Genomic DNA, 14,958 nt, shown 5'->3' with positions numbered 1-14,958 from the left:
AAAAACTCCATAGTCCAGGTGGAGAACCAAGGCACGTCGGCCTTCTTAAAGGGACATGCTCCTAGGCACTTAGTCAAATTTACGCCTTTTTTTTTGGACTTCCAGCGAGGAGAGGGACTAATTTTGCGTTCCAGACCCAGGTGGAGAACCAAGGCACGTCGGCCTTCTTAAAGGGACATGCTCCTAGGCACTTAGTCAAATTCACGCCTTTTTTTTTGGACTTCCAGCGAGGAGAGGGACTAATTTTGCGTTCCAAACCCAGGTGGAGAACCAAGGCACGTCGGCCTTCTTAAAGGGACATGCTCCTAGGCACTTAGTCAAATTCACGCCTTTTTTTTTGGACTTCCAGCGAGGAGAGGGACTAATTTTGCGTTCCAGACCCAGGTGGAGAACCAAGGCACGTCGGCCTTCTTAAAGGGACATGCTCCTAGGCACTTAGTCAAATTCACGCCTTTTTTTTTGGACTTCCAGCGAGGAGAGGGACTAATTTTGCGTTCCGGACCAAGTCGTGACAAAAGGACCAACATTGTGTGATAATTGGAGGACATTGAGATGTCCAGCTTTGCACAAGTAAACACGCTGCAGGACTGCTTGTATTGGAGATCGAGATGCAAGCCGATATCATCCATTACTTGATATCGGACCGATATCAATATCACATCAAGACACCCTTAGACTTACCTCTGCTCATATAGCAAAATGTGCAAAAGTTGTACCTGGGTTGTAGGTTTAATTCAGGTGTCATTTAATGAGTGGAGAAAAATGATTCCTTTAATGTTGAGCCGTTTATTGAACATTGTCAAGTGCAAAAGCAAGAAGACTGCAACACAAGGATGACGGATGTGTTGTGTGACGCTGTAACATTCTGTGGACGTCACACAAAGCAAACATCCCGAGGACTGATGGATGTGAAATGCATTTTTAAATACATATTTAGCTTAGTCGCTTTAGTTAGACAGGAAGTGTGGGACGACACTGACCATATATGGCTAGAAGACAAAAACTTTGATCATGAATAGCAAAAGAAATATATACACCACTAAAGATACACAAATATACACACGATGCATTTTGTCTCTCTTTGGTTCTGGAAATCATGTAAATTATGAGATTTGGCAGAAAATAAGTGCGAAGAATATTTATGGTGTCAACAATCACTCATTCTCTTTGGAGAACATTTACAACAGAATATCATAGAAAATTCATTATGCGAGTAAACAAAATAGTTTAGAGGAAAGGGTCAGTTTGTTCCCTGAGATTTTTGCCCGCTGGACACAAAATTACGAACGTCGATCGAAACAAAACATTTTTAAACCACCTTGTTAATACTCGTTTTTTTTTTTATAAAGACAGTTAAATATGGCCTTGGATATTAGGAAATAAAGTGCTCAGTACAAAACACATGGAGGACGTTGGTAATGTTTATAGAGAAGCTTCAGTAAGAAGTGGAGCTTCTTCATTGCAGGACTTTCAAAGTCTGGGCGAGTCGTGAACGAGTCGTTCATTTCAGACGACTCGTTCACTTACTGAAAACTGCTGCTGGATGAATTCAACAAAGACAAATAGACTTAAATTAACGTAATTAACTAACTCGTTTTGTCCTTTTCCTGCATCACAGGCTTGACAAAACAAGTTTCCGTCTCTCTGTGACCAGTGACTCGACGACCCGATTCACTAATTAAAACTCGAGTCAGTAAAAGGAATCGTGTTTCCCATCACTACTCCCCTTTTAAATATGATTTTCTGGAGAATTTTTTGTGGCGTTTTCTGCTGAATCACATTATTTAGCCTTTAAATTTGACTGAAATTGGCTTCATATATGTTTTTTTATTTTTGAAGTGTAGTACAGTTGGAAGGGGATTCAAAAGGCCCCACTCGTCACAGGTTACCTGACAAATTGGGGGCGGGGGTGCACTATCGAGCAATAGAGTGTTGAATATCTTTAAAGTGTGTTTTGTGGCAACTCCAACTTTGACCACAGCGTCAGTTACTATGTAGAGTGGCGCTTTCCATCATTTTCGGCAGACTGCATTGCAAAACGATTAACCAGGAGCCCAGGAATGGGGCCGTATGAATCCCTTCCCTACTGTAATCGGTGCCTTACTTTGAAAGTCCCTGCTGCTCTGTTAGATGCCATACCAAACTTATTAGCTCACAAAACAACAACACTGGCATTCAAAAGAATGAATAATAGAAGAAAAGTGCGTTTACATCACAACTCGTGAACACAATAAACAAAATAGTCAACAAAGCGTGTAAATATGAACATGTACACTGTAGCATCCTTCTTGTTTCCTTCATTCGGATCAACAACTTGCATTCATTTTCCTTTTTTCCATTCAAAAATCACACGTGTGTCCCTTCAAATCAGCACATTGCTTCTCTTCATCTCAAACGTACCAAATTGACCCGAATATAAGACGGCCTTTCTTTTTCAGGACCCAGACAGAACTGATATGTTTGTAAAATGTTTTCAATAACAATGAAAACACTGACGAGTTGCTATTCAAAAAGGTTATTGCTTCATTGACGTACAGTAGATCCCTGCAAGGTAGACTTTTCCAGCACGTCTTGTTTGTGTTTGTATGATCACACAGTGAGTGAGATAGTAGTTTGAGTTGACTACCTGCTGCGTCAGACTATAAGCAGCTACTTTTCTTCCAACGCTTTGAACCCTGCAGCTTATAAAACGGTGCAACTAATTTATGGATTTTTCCTCGCTAACGCCCGGAATGTTTTGTACTCAACAAATAGTTTACATTGACAGAGGCACGGAAAATGTGTGTTATTGTTTGTGCTACGGCGCCATCTTTTTGCAGGTGGGTTGAAAATGTACTTTCTGTTCCGTGCCTTGAACCGGAAGTACAACCGTCCATAGCGTTTCTGCTCAAAAAGGATTCTTCATTCATCACTAGAAGCAATATAGGTGGAGGAAATTATTGATTTTTAGATGCATCGCAATTCGGACATGGGCGATTGTAAAATTGACTAGTAAATGTCAATAATCGATGTATTTATTGTAAATAAAGTGATGCAGACAATTCTAAAATTTGGCTGACTGCAGCGAGCCACCTCACCGAGAGACCCGACCAGTTTTAATAAATGTGGGAATTAATTAAACTGTTTCGTATTAGAAATGCACTTTTTTTTGTTGGAAAGTTGCAAGTGATATTTAGTGGAACGAAAAGAAAATGTAAAACATCATCAATATACACACGTTATACGAGATGCACCATTAATCCATTTTTCATGGAATCGTGAGCTGCCCAAAGATCCCCACCTCTAACAAGCAGCGTTTGTAAGTTTTACAATATACCTAAAACAACTCATACTTACTAAACCGTCCCACGTGTGATGTCTGTAGGAGTGTTTTCATGCATATTTGTCTGTGCTATAGTAATGTAATCAAGCTAGCGTCGTTAGCATTAGCCAATATGCTAACATGTTTACAAAGTTTCGTAAATTCACCAAAATGTCACCGTGGAGTTATTGCGTCTGTTCAGTCTACGGCGATGACTTCCGTTTTGTTTATCAGCCGTTTTACTGCCATGTCTGGCTAATATGTACAAATATATTTATTTCTTCTAAAATTTGGTGGATGCGGCCTAAATACCGGTGTGCTCTATAGCCTGGAAATTACAAGTTAAAATGTGACCATTTCCTGTCCTAATGAAGCTCGTTGCAATATTATGTCCTGTGCTTACGTCATTTAATAGCATATATTTGTAAGTGACTACTGAGATGTAACGATAACAATTGTGAATGTGCAAGGATCTACTGTACTCCTCTATAGTTTGAGATACTTTTTTTTTTTTTTTACAGTAAGTGTCTCTCTGGTGTGTGAGTGACAGGAAGAAAGGCTCTGACCTGTTTGCGTGTATAAATCTCTAAATGCTGAATATAAGACGACTCGTCTCCGTGAGTTTTTTTTCCCCAAGGAGGTTTTTATAAATATTCGTAGCCCTGTTTCTATCTGCTCGTCCCTGTGGGTTTAAAAAGCGAGATCTGTGCATGCGTGTGCGTTTATCTGTCGTTAACGTTCTCAAAGTAGTAAAAGTAGCGCCAGGTTTGGAGTACACTTACAAAAACACAGAAGGTCTTTTTTTTTGGTTAAAAACAAACGGTTAGTCCTCAGGTGAACACGTTACTGCGCTCCTGTCAGTGACCCCATGTGACCACCAGGGTCACTTGAGGCCAGGGGGGGGGGGGTCCTTCAGCTTGGCAGAGGGGGCGGGGGGACAAAAGACAAAAAAAAAAAAAGACCACTTATTGGTTTTAGTGCAGACACCAGGCAACCTGCACCAGGCGGGATTCAAACAACGGCCTTAGAGGGTTTAGAGAGGAGCGGTGGGAGACAGAGCCAGCTGTCCCCCTCCCCCGCTCTCTTCTCGTCCTTAACCCCGGAATGTTCTCGCACTTTTAGTTGGGGTGCACTTTGTTCTTGAGGGGAGGGGGCTTGCGCTTGCGCTTGTGCGTGGGGATGGTGGTGGTGTGGGCCGGGTGGTTGAACATGCTGGAGGGGGGGAGGGGCTCTCTCTCGGCGCATGCAGGCACAGTGCTGGACTCAAGCAGAGAAGGGGAGGGGTCAGTGGCTGGCATGGGGGGCGATTTGTCCGCTGCTTTGGGCGTGTTTTTGGCAGCAGCCTCACCTTCCCTTGTATCCTTTTTCCGAGCCTTCTTGCCCGCTTTGTGCTTTTCTTTGACGCTCTTCCTTTCCTTGTCTTTCCCCGCCTTTCCTCGCCGCTCCCCTCCGTTGCCGCGCCTCCCCTTCCTCTGCGCTCGCTCGAGTCGACACTCCACGTGCAACAGGTCCTCCGTTGCCACGGTGACGCGATCCAGCTGCTGCAGCAGGGCGTCGAAGGTGGGGAGCAGCCGCTTCATCGAGGCCTCCGTCTCGGCTCTCTCCTTCCAGCTGGCCCCGCCCACCACCACCGCCCCCGGACCCAGACGCAGGCCCAGGCCCAGGCCCGGCCCCAGTCCGACACCGGGAGCCTCCGTCAGGCTGCAAGGGCTGGAGGAAGCCGGGCACCAGGAGGCCTCGGAGCCGGCGTCGATGCTGTCTGGCGTGGACGGAGAGTCGGGACGCTCCAGCGGCGGCAAGCACAGAGACCTGCAGTCGCTGCTGGACGACGAACGTGATGGCGGCAACTCCATGCCTTCGAAACGAACTTTGTGACGAAACTACGGCGACAAGAGAGAAGAACATGAGGGTGGAGTACTATGGCCTAGAACAGGGCTATCAAACTGAGGCCCAGAGGGCCAAATCTGGGCCGGGAATGATACCATACCAGCACCCGAGTTCAGATCAAAATTTGGGAAACAAACATTTTTGGAGCAAATTCCTAAAAACACAAGAGTGCTCCTGTAGTATTGAAGAACTTTGACAACTTTGACATCCTTGCATTGACATTTTAACTTTGCCAGCAAACATAGAACACGGGGGTCCAAACATCTCATTTACAAACCCCAAAACCAGTAAAGTTGGCACGTTGTTTAAATCGTAAATAAAAACAAAATTACAATGATTTGCAAATCCTTTTCAATTTATATTCAATTGAATAGACTGCAAAGACAAGATACTTAACAATCGAACTGGAAAACTTTATTTTTTTGCAAATATTAGCTCTTTTGTAATTTGATGCCTGCAACATGTTTCAAAAAAGCTGGCACAGTTGGCAAAAAAGACTGAGAAAGTTGAGGAATGCTCATCAAACACTTATTTGGAACATCCCACAGGTGAACAGGCTAATTGGGAACAGGTGGGTGCCATGATTGTGTATAAAAGCAGCTTCCATGAAATGCTCAGTCATTCACAAACAAGGATGGGGCGAGGGTCACCACTTTGTCAACAAATGCGTGAGCAAATTGTCGAACAAAATTTCTCAACAAGTTATTGCAAGGAATTTAGGGATTTCACCATCTACTGTCCATAATATCATCAAAAGATTCAGAGAATCTGGAGAAATCACTGCACGTAAGCGATGATATTACGGACCTTCGATCCCTTAGGCGGTACTGCATCAAAAAGCGACATCAGTGTGTAAAGGATATCACCACATGGGCTCAGGAACACTTCAGAAAACCACTGTCAGTGACTACAGTTTGTCGCTACATCTGTAAGTGCAACTTACTACTACGCAAAGCAAAAGCCATTTATCAACAACACCCAGAAATGCTGCCGGTTTGGCTGGGCCCGAGCTCATCTAAGAAGTGGAAAAGTGTTCTGTGGTCTGACAAGTCCACATTTCAAATTGTTTTTGGAAACTGTGGACGTCGTGTCCTCTGAACCAAAGAGGAAAAGAACCATCTAGATTGTTATAGGCGCAAAGTGGAAAAGCCAGCATCTGTGATGGTATGGGGGTGTATTAGTGCCCAAGACATGGGTAATTTACACATCTGTGAAGGCACCATTAATGCTGAAAGGTACATACAGGTTTTAAAGCAACATAGGTTGCCATCCAAGCAACGTTATCATGGACGCCCCTGCTTATTTCAGCAAGACAATGCCAAGCCACGAGTTACAACAGCGTGGCTTCATAGTAAAAGAGTGCGGGTACTAGACTGGCCTGCCTGTAGTCCAGACCTGTCTCCCATTGAAAATTTGTGGCGCAATATGAAGCGTAAAATACCACAATGGAGACCCCCGGACTGTTGAACAACTTAAGCTGTACATCAAGCAAGAATGGGAAATAATTCCACTTAAAGCTTTAAAAATTGGTCTCCTCAGTTCCCAAATGTTTACTGAGTGTTGTTAAAAGGAAAGGCCATGTAACACAGTGGTAAAAATGTCCCTGTGCCAACTTTTTTGCTGCCATTAAATTCTAAGTTAATGATTATTTGCAAAAAAAAAAAAGTTTCTCAGTTCGAACATTAAATATCTTGTCTTTGCAGTCTATTCAACTGAATATAAGTTGAAAAGGATTTGCAAATCATTGTATTCTGTTTATATTTACGAATTGCACAACGTGCCAACTTCACTGGTTTTGTACATAACTTTGGCGTTCCTCAAGGCACCCCCTTAAGTCCTCTTTTTTTGGCAGTGTTTTCTCGTTATGTGATTGATGTACCGTATTTTTCGGAGTATAAGTCGCACCTGCCGAAAATGCATAATAAAGAAGGAAAAAAACATATAAGTCGCACTGGAGTATAAGTCACATTTTTTGGGGAAATGTATTTGATAAAACCCAACACCAAGAATAGACATTTGAGAGGCAATTTAAAATAAATAAAGAATAGTGAACAACAGGCTGAATAAGTGTATGTTATATGAGGCATAAATAACCAACTGAGAACGTGCCTGGTATGTTAACGTAACATATTATGGTAAGAGTCATTCAAATAACTATAACCTATAGAACATGCTATACGTTTACCAAACAATCTGTCACTCCTAATCGCTAAATCCCATGAAATCTTATACGTCTATCTAGTCTCTTACGTGAATGAGCTAAATAATATTATTTGATATTTTACGGTAATTTGTTAATAATTTCACACATAAGTCGCTACTGAGTATAAGTCGCACCCCCGGCCAAACTATGAAAAAAACTGCAACTTATAGTCCGAAAAATACGGTAACTAAACTTTTGCTGTAGTGTCTTCAGATGCAGTCAGTTGTCATTTGTTCAACTTCTTAAGTCATACTAGTGGTGTTCCTCAAGGTTCCATGTTAGGTCCTCCATTTTTCATCATTTGGGCTATTCAACTGGTGGCCCCCAAATTCAGTTTAAGAAAACTTGCAAGAGACTCATTTTTGTGGAAGGCCCTTAAAAACAGAGGAGCACTCGTGTAACTCAAAATACAGTAACCCAACATAAAATGTGTACTGTAGAGGACTCTTGTTATGACTAATAGTGAAGTCCGGCCCCCCAGTCCTTAGCTTTCTGTAAAATAAGTAAGTTGATTATACCTTGCCTGCAATAACGATATGTATTACCATATATTATTTGTTATGCAAATAATAATAGAACCATTTCACAATGAGTCACAAAGGCTCCTAAGTTGGCTGCTGACATATGCGGTAACATAGTGCGTCATTCCCAGTTTTATTTTTTTATCGGCAGTATCGGTCATACCAATGTTTGTACTGATACTCCAAATGTTCTAGATCATAAAATGAATACATTTTTGATCACAAATATAATCAAACAAAAACCCGGAATGGAAATGTAACAATATTAATTAAATATTCAAATTATTTTCCACTGGGGCGGTATAGCTCGGTTGGTAAAGTGGCCGTGCCAGCAACTTGAGAGTTCCAGGTTCGATCCCCACTTCTGCCATCCTAGTCACTGCCGTTGTGTCCTTGGGCAAGACACTTTACCCACCTGCTCCCAGTGCCACCCACACTGGTTTAAAAATGTAACTTAGATATTGGGTTTTACTATGTAAAGCGCTTTGAGTCACTAGAGAAAAGCGCTATATAAACAGAATTCACTTCACTATTGGATTGAAATCTTTTGGGTTTTTCCCCCTTGAAGTCCTTCTGTGTCCAGGAACTTCCATCCATCCATCCATTTTCTACCGCTTATTCCCTTTGGGGTCGCGGGGGGCGCTGGAGCCTATCTCAGCTACAATCGGGCGGAAGGCGGGGTACACCCTGGACAAGTCGCCACCTCATCGCAGGGCCAACACAGATAGACAGACAACATCACACTCACATCCACACACTAGGGCCAATTTAGTGTTGCCAATCAACTTATCCCCAGGTGCATGTCTTTGGAGGTGGGAGGAAGCCGGAGTACCCGGAGGGAACCCACGCAGTCACGGGGAGAACATGCAAACTCCACACAGAAAGATCCCGAGCCCGGGATTGAACCCAAGACTACTCAGGACCTTCGTATTGTGAGGCAGATGCACTAACCCCTCTGCCACCGTGAAGCCCTGTCCAGGAACTTATTTCATAAATTTGTAAACAATAACAAAAATGACAAAAGACTTTTCAAATAAAACAATATCAATCTAACCACTCTAGTATCGGCCATATACTGATACTATATTTGGTATTGTTACCATCAATATCTGTATTGATCCGCCCCCCCTTTGTGTACATTCAAGAGCTCCAGCTTAGCTGTCAGCATGGCCTTTTGTGTCCTTCTATGGTGAGTATCAATCAATCAAAGTTGACTTATTTAGCCCTTAATCACAAATGTCTCAAAGGGCTGCACAACGACATCCTCGGCTCGGATCCCGCTTGAAGGAAAGAAAAAACTCAACCCAATGGGCATAATGAGAAACCTTGGTTAAATGGCTCTAAGGTTGGGTTCTGATCATGACAAATCAACATTAGGATCGCCCCCTTGTGGTGGGACATTAGAAAAGCATTGGCAAGGACTCATGTAAACCCCTCGTTGCACAGTGGCGCGAGGGCACTCTCAACGCTGTTTGCAGCTTTAATTGTTTTTACATTTTCTCCTCCCTGTATTGTGGGCGTGTTGATGATCAGCATATATTTTGCAAAATGGATTGCACGCCTTATTCTGCTCACTTAACAGACGCAATCCACTTTGCACACGTTTAGTAGTGTGCTATCAGGTTTGCACGTGTTTTAGTGCACGCAAACCTTTGCTAAATCAGGCCCGAACTTGTCAAAACAAGAGTATTACCTCCTTGGCTCTGCTGAGACCCATCCACATTTTCAGTCTCCTGAGGAAGAGCTCCACCATCTCGTAGTCTTGCAGATCCACGGCCGGGCGGTACAACTCCGCACGTCCACGCCGGTAGTTCCTCAGTAAAACGGAGGCGACCAACCACAGCAAGACCAAGCGCAGCACGGCGAAGCTGGCGTGGAACACCAACGTCGAAACGGTGCTTGACGGACCGGTTAGCGACTGAGAAGGTCCCCACGACAACAGGCCACGCCCACCGGCCCCCAACAAGGACAGACAGGTGGCGCCGACGCTGCCGTAGCCATCAAATACAGAGTGGTAGAGCTGGAGAGAAGAAGGAAAATGGTTGGTACACATCATTTGCATGGGAAAATTACAATTACAGCGGCGTGTTTATTATATATATTTGATGTACTTTAAAAACCTCTAAAGGCTTAGTGGCCACATGCGTGGACAGCACCTTTTAGCTCTTATTTACAAAATTGTGTACAATACTGAATTGGGGTCTTATGGCCCTTATGTGGACACTTATACTGCCATCTGCTGGTGTCAGAAGAGTATAACATACAATGGAATTTGGAAAAAAAAGTGTAAAAATAAGAATTAGCATGTCACTAAACATGAAGTACACGTTTGTGTACTTATGGACTAGGTACATCATATCAAAAGATGATTCTTAGTTTTTATTCTAATTAGGGTCCAATAAGCCCAAATAGCAAAGAGGAATAAAAAAAGCATGTAAACAAACAGCTTGGGCCTTAAGAGGTTAAAAACACAAAACATTCAAGAGTTTTGCATAACAGTGTTGGACAATTCTCAGTCTGATTACCAGTCAGTGATAACGACAGACTGCTTGAGGCTAAATAGTTGAGGATTATTTCTAAATTGAAGCAAAGCTGCAGGAGCACAAGTGAATCAAGTTGACACAGCAGACGTTGTTGCGTGTGTGTGTGAAAATAACTTGGTTAGACATTACACGACAGCAATGCAACATCTGTTGCAAGTATGTAAAAGCAACAAAAAAAACAACTCATAATGAAAGAAACTTTTTTCTTTTTTGAGTGAAGAGACAAAAAAAAGAAAGTTCAATGAAGGTTACATTCTGCTTTAGCTTTTCAAGTAACGGTGAATTGCTGTTGCTTGTTTATTTATTGTTTGGCTGGTTTTGCATTCATTCTAGCAGGTGTGCCCACAGCTGCCCCCAGGCCAAATTGGAGCTCCATTACAACTTTTGGTCGCACTTTTTTATCTATGTAAAACCATTTGTATGCTAATTTTAATCATCCATCCATCCATCCATTTTCTACCGCTTATTCCCTTTGGGGTCGCGGGGGGCGCTGGAGCCTATCTCAGCTACAATCGGGCGGAAGGCGGGGTACACCCTGGACAAGTCGCCACCTCATCGCAGGGCCAATACAGATAGACAGACAACATTCACACTCACATCCACACACTAGGGCCAATTTAGTGTTGCCAATCAACTTATCCCCAGGTGCATGTTTTTGGAAGTGGGAGGAAGCCGGAGTACCCGGAGGGAACCCACGCAGTCACGGGGAGAACATGCAAACTCCACACAGAAAGATCCCGAGCCCGGGATTGAACCCAAGACTACTCAGGACCTTCGTATTGTGAGGCAGATGCACTAACCCCTCTGCCACCGTGAAGCAATCACGGTGGCAATAATTTTAATCAAACTAATTTAATTTTGCATGTTGTGTACTAAAACAAACGAATGAATAAAAACATTTTTAGTGTAAAAGTACAATTTTAACATCATTAAAACATACATTTATAAACCTTCCTCCCTCAACTACGACCGGGATTTGAACCTGCAACCACTGCCTTCAGGACAAGTACTAACTCATGGACACACACCTGTTGTGACTTTGGACTAGCGACTGCACAAACATCAAGGCCGCGGAACAGAGACACACTACGGGCTTACACACACATGCAACCACAAAAATATACGCCACACATACACACCCCACCGCCCCCAACCCAAAGCCCTCAACGCAAATCCCATAGGGGTGTTGAATGGATGGTCAGCGCCTGAGAGCTGCGGCCCATCATCATGACCTCGCACTCCCTTCCCTCTGTTGCTAGATATCTCGAGATGTACGTTGTAATATGTATATGTGCTTTGCTATGGAGGTTTTTTCCCCACTCCAGACTGGGCCCCCTTCGGAGCCCAGTCTAGATTGTATTTTTTTACTCATTCTTTTACGGGGTGCCTTGTGGCGACCCATCAGCGTTCCTGTTCTGTAACCCTGTACACTGTTTGTTTTGTCTAATCTTGAATGGGTTTGTGCTGAAAACAAAGTTTCGTTGTACTTCTGCAATGACAATAAAGAGCTATCTAACTCTGTGCGCCACAGGAGCCAATGGGGCTGTGTGTTTGTTACATCTGTCGTTATATTCTTCCCGGTGATGGAGCAGGAAGCGGCTAGGAATAATTTCATGTGAGGCACCATGACATTTTACATTTAACAGCATGTGATCTGAGTATAGGGAGGGGCGGGTGTGCCAGGTAAAAATGATGCTAGTCGAGGAAAATGAGCAAACTACATAAATAACATACTTTAATTTGATTTTGATATTTTTTTTAATCTTCATAGATTGAAACTTAACACCAATGATTTGACTGATGAACATTATCACATAATGTATTCAGAAAGTATAAATAACTACACATAAAGATAGAATACTATTAACCGCAACATGTAAGTGTAAAAAAAACCCCAACAACATTATGATTTGTACATTTTCAGATTGTGTTTTTTTCTATTTCTAAACACAGAAAACAATCTGAACTTGTCTTTATTTTTAAGTTATCGTGCCGTGATTTTACCAGTCCGGCCCACTTGAGAGTAGATTTTTCTCCATGTGACCCCAGATCTAAAATGAGTTTGACACCCCTGCCTTAACGCATGTGATTAATTAAAAAAAATGATTGTGTTACCATAAATGAATGATGACTAATCAAAGTGTATGTTTTGACCGGTGCCTGAAGGCAGCACGTCAGTGAGCACGTCACACATCAGTCATAGTTTGAGCGATGTGCTCTGCGCCCATTTTCGCTTCACAATAAACCTCATTGGAACTTTAGATAAAAGGGAAATAATTAGTGGTGCAGCGACAAATGTATCATCTTAAAGCGAAACATGAACGTGAGGATGGCGGCGCGAGCATGAATGCATTTGTATATTTTTCTTAGTTTAAAGTACCTTTTCAAACAACCGATTTGCAAACAATACCCAACCCTATTTATTGTATTGTGCAGGATTAAGTGTGAAATGTATGAAAATTCAAACACACGTGTCCTAAATTAGATTCTGTAAAGAATAATAAACTTTACATTTAATTGTAAAGTGAATGTCATCTATTGTTGTTAAACTTTGCTGCAGTATTTCCACAGATCAGGCCTGCTGACTACACGCGTTACGAAAAAAAATGTCAGGATAAGGCATGAAGAAGAGTGTTATGTTCATTTCTATTTATAGAAAGTAGTGCACATTAGAGGGATAAACACTGACCAGGTGTCCTGCATGTGAGTATGCCAGCAACATCAGCAGCAAGGCGAGAGCGACACCCAGCAACTCCCAGACCGAGCGCCGCAGAGCTCTTCCAAAGACGGCCCACTCTCGCAGGAAGCGCAACTGATGGGAGGCCTGCATGATCACACGGAGGGAACAAAATGTATTAAAGGAAAACGTCCAACATATTAAAAGGCATCGTCCTCTGATTTATGCGTTTATTGCAGAACATTGACTCAGCAGATGTTGTCCACGTGTTGCGCCGCACTGCCAACGGTAATCGCTGACAGTTTGCTCACACAAAATACTTGCGGCTGACTAAAAAAACTATGTGTTGCATGACAAGTAGTGAAGTGTGCATGTTTACAAAGGTGAGAATCACATGTAGGATGTACCACAGTGTCAATGCAACTAATCCTTTTGTGAAACACACGCTTCGACTGTCAATATACTTTAGTGCGTAAATTGATTTGCTTTCATGACCAAAATTTAGTTTTTAGGAAATAATTTGCACACGTATAAATGAGCCACTTAGCAATAATACACTACTTTTGTAATTGAGATAACATGGCGTCAAAACAGTGCCAAAATCGTTACGCGTAAAAAAGAAACACTGTGCGCGCAGACTCATTTTGCACGCACACAGACTCTCTATGCACGCTCGCCGACTGTTTGCTCACACCAGGACTAAATTTACGCTCGCGACGTGTCTTTCTCTACATGCTCAGTCCCACCCTTTTGGCATTAGAAGCAGCCCAGAAACTCTCCACCTTTCTAATTGGTCACTTTTTAGACCAGGAATATTCAACTGATTAGTATTGGGGCCCACATTTCCAGAAAGCCAAGTATTTGGGGGCCGGATTTCTCCCTTCACAATCATTCTTATTTTGTATATTCCCAAGAACCAGTGTGCTCTACAGCAGACATTTCATTTTAGTCTATTTATTTTGTCTGTTTTGAAGTACATTCTGCAAAATAGCTGACAGCCCTCTACTGTTTTTAAGAATCTGCTGCAAAAATGTGAGTGTCACACATTTTTGAATAGCCCAAATGATGAAAAAGAGAGGACCTAAAATGGAACCTTGAGGAACACCACTCGTATAACTAAAAAAGTTGAACAAATGACTACTGACTGCTTTGGAAGTAAACAAGCTACAGCAACATCTTAGTTAGTTAAAATGGTGCCTTGAGGCCCGCCTAAATTACGTAAAACACAGGTTTGGACTTAAGTGTTCTATGTTTCCTAGCAAGGTTAAAATGTCGATTAAGGATCTGCCAATGTGTTCACAGTGATCTAAGGAGCACTCTACTGGTTTTTTTTTAGGAATTTGCAACAAAAATGTTTGTCTCTCACAATTTTTTTACTGAAAACGGGGGCCCTTTGGCTCTGGGACACCTGTTGAATAGCCCTGCTTTAGACTCTAAAGCAGGGGTCCCCAAACTACGGCGTCCAAAATTCGGCCCGCGATAAGTCTCAAGTTTTTTTTTCTTCAATTTTTTCGACCGCTTCTATGTTAGCTACCTCTCTTTGTTTATAATGTCCATTTTCTGCTGCCATTTTTCTTTGCTGCAGCTGTTACATATACTGTAATACTGTACATCAGGGGTGTCCAACTCATTTGAGCTCAGGGAGGGAAAATCTATTAAAATCATGGCATTAAAACTAAAAAATAAAGACAATTTCAGATTGTTTTTTTTTGTCTTACTTTGGCCAAAAATAGAACAAACACAAGTTGTTGTTTTTTTATTTCTCCTTTTTAATCTATTTTCTACCGCTTGTTACTCTCAGGGTCTCCGAGCCGCTCAGGCAAATC

The 14,958-nt window shown here is 42.4% G+C and overlaps 1 protein-coding gene across 2 annotated transcripts in view; it reads right to left on the bottom strand.

Moving 5' to 3' along the window:
- Positions 1-770: 770 nt before the first annotated feature.
- The window catches only part of pkd1a (polycystic kidney disease 1a), a 143,311-nt gene continuing 129,123 nt past the window's right edge, over positions 771-14,958 (bottom strand). For both annotated transcript variants that reach the window (XM_061988148.2, XM_061988150.2), the window contains exons 55-57: positions 13,145-13,279; positions 9,606-9,932; positions 771-5,181 (exon numbers count right to left, since the gene is read on the bottom strand). In XM_061988148.2, the coding sequence (XP_061844132.2) occupies positions 4,420-5,181; positions 9,606-9,932; positions 13,145-13,279 (1,224 nt within the window). In that variant the 3' untranslated portion in view covers positions 771-4,419. The remainder of the gene's footprint in view (positions 5,182-9,605; positions 9,933-13,144; positions 13,280-14,958) is intronic.

This window comes from Nerophis lumbriciformis, linkage group LG27 (genome assembly GCF_033978685.3).
Source record: "Nerophis lumbriciformis linkage group LG27, RoL_Nlum_v2.1, whole genome shotgun sequence".
Taxonomy (NCBI): domain Eukaryota; kingdom Metazoa; phylum Chordata; class Actinopteri; order Syngnathiformes; family Syngnathidae; genus Nerophis; species Nerophis lumbriciformis.
The sequence above is the reverse complement of the archived record's forward strand: the minus strand, read 5'-3'. Positions and strand labels throughout refer to the sequence as shown.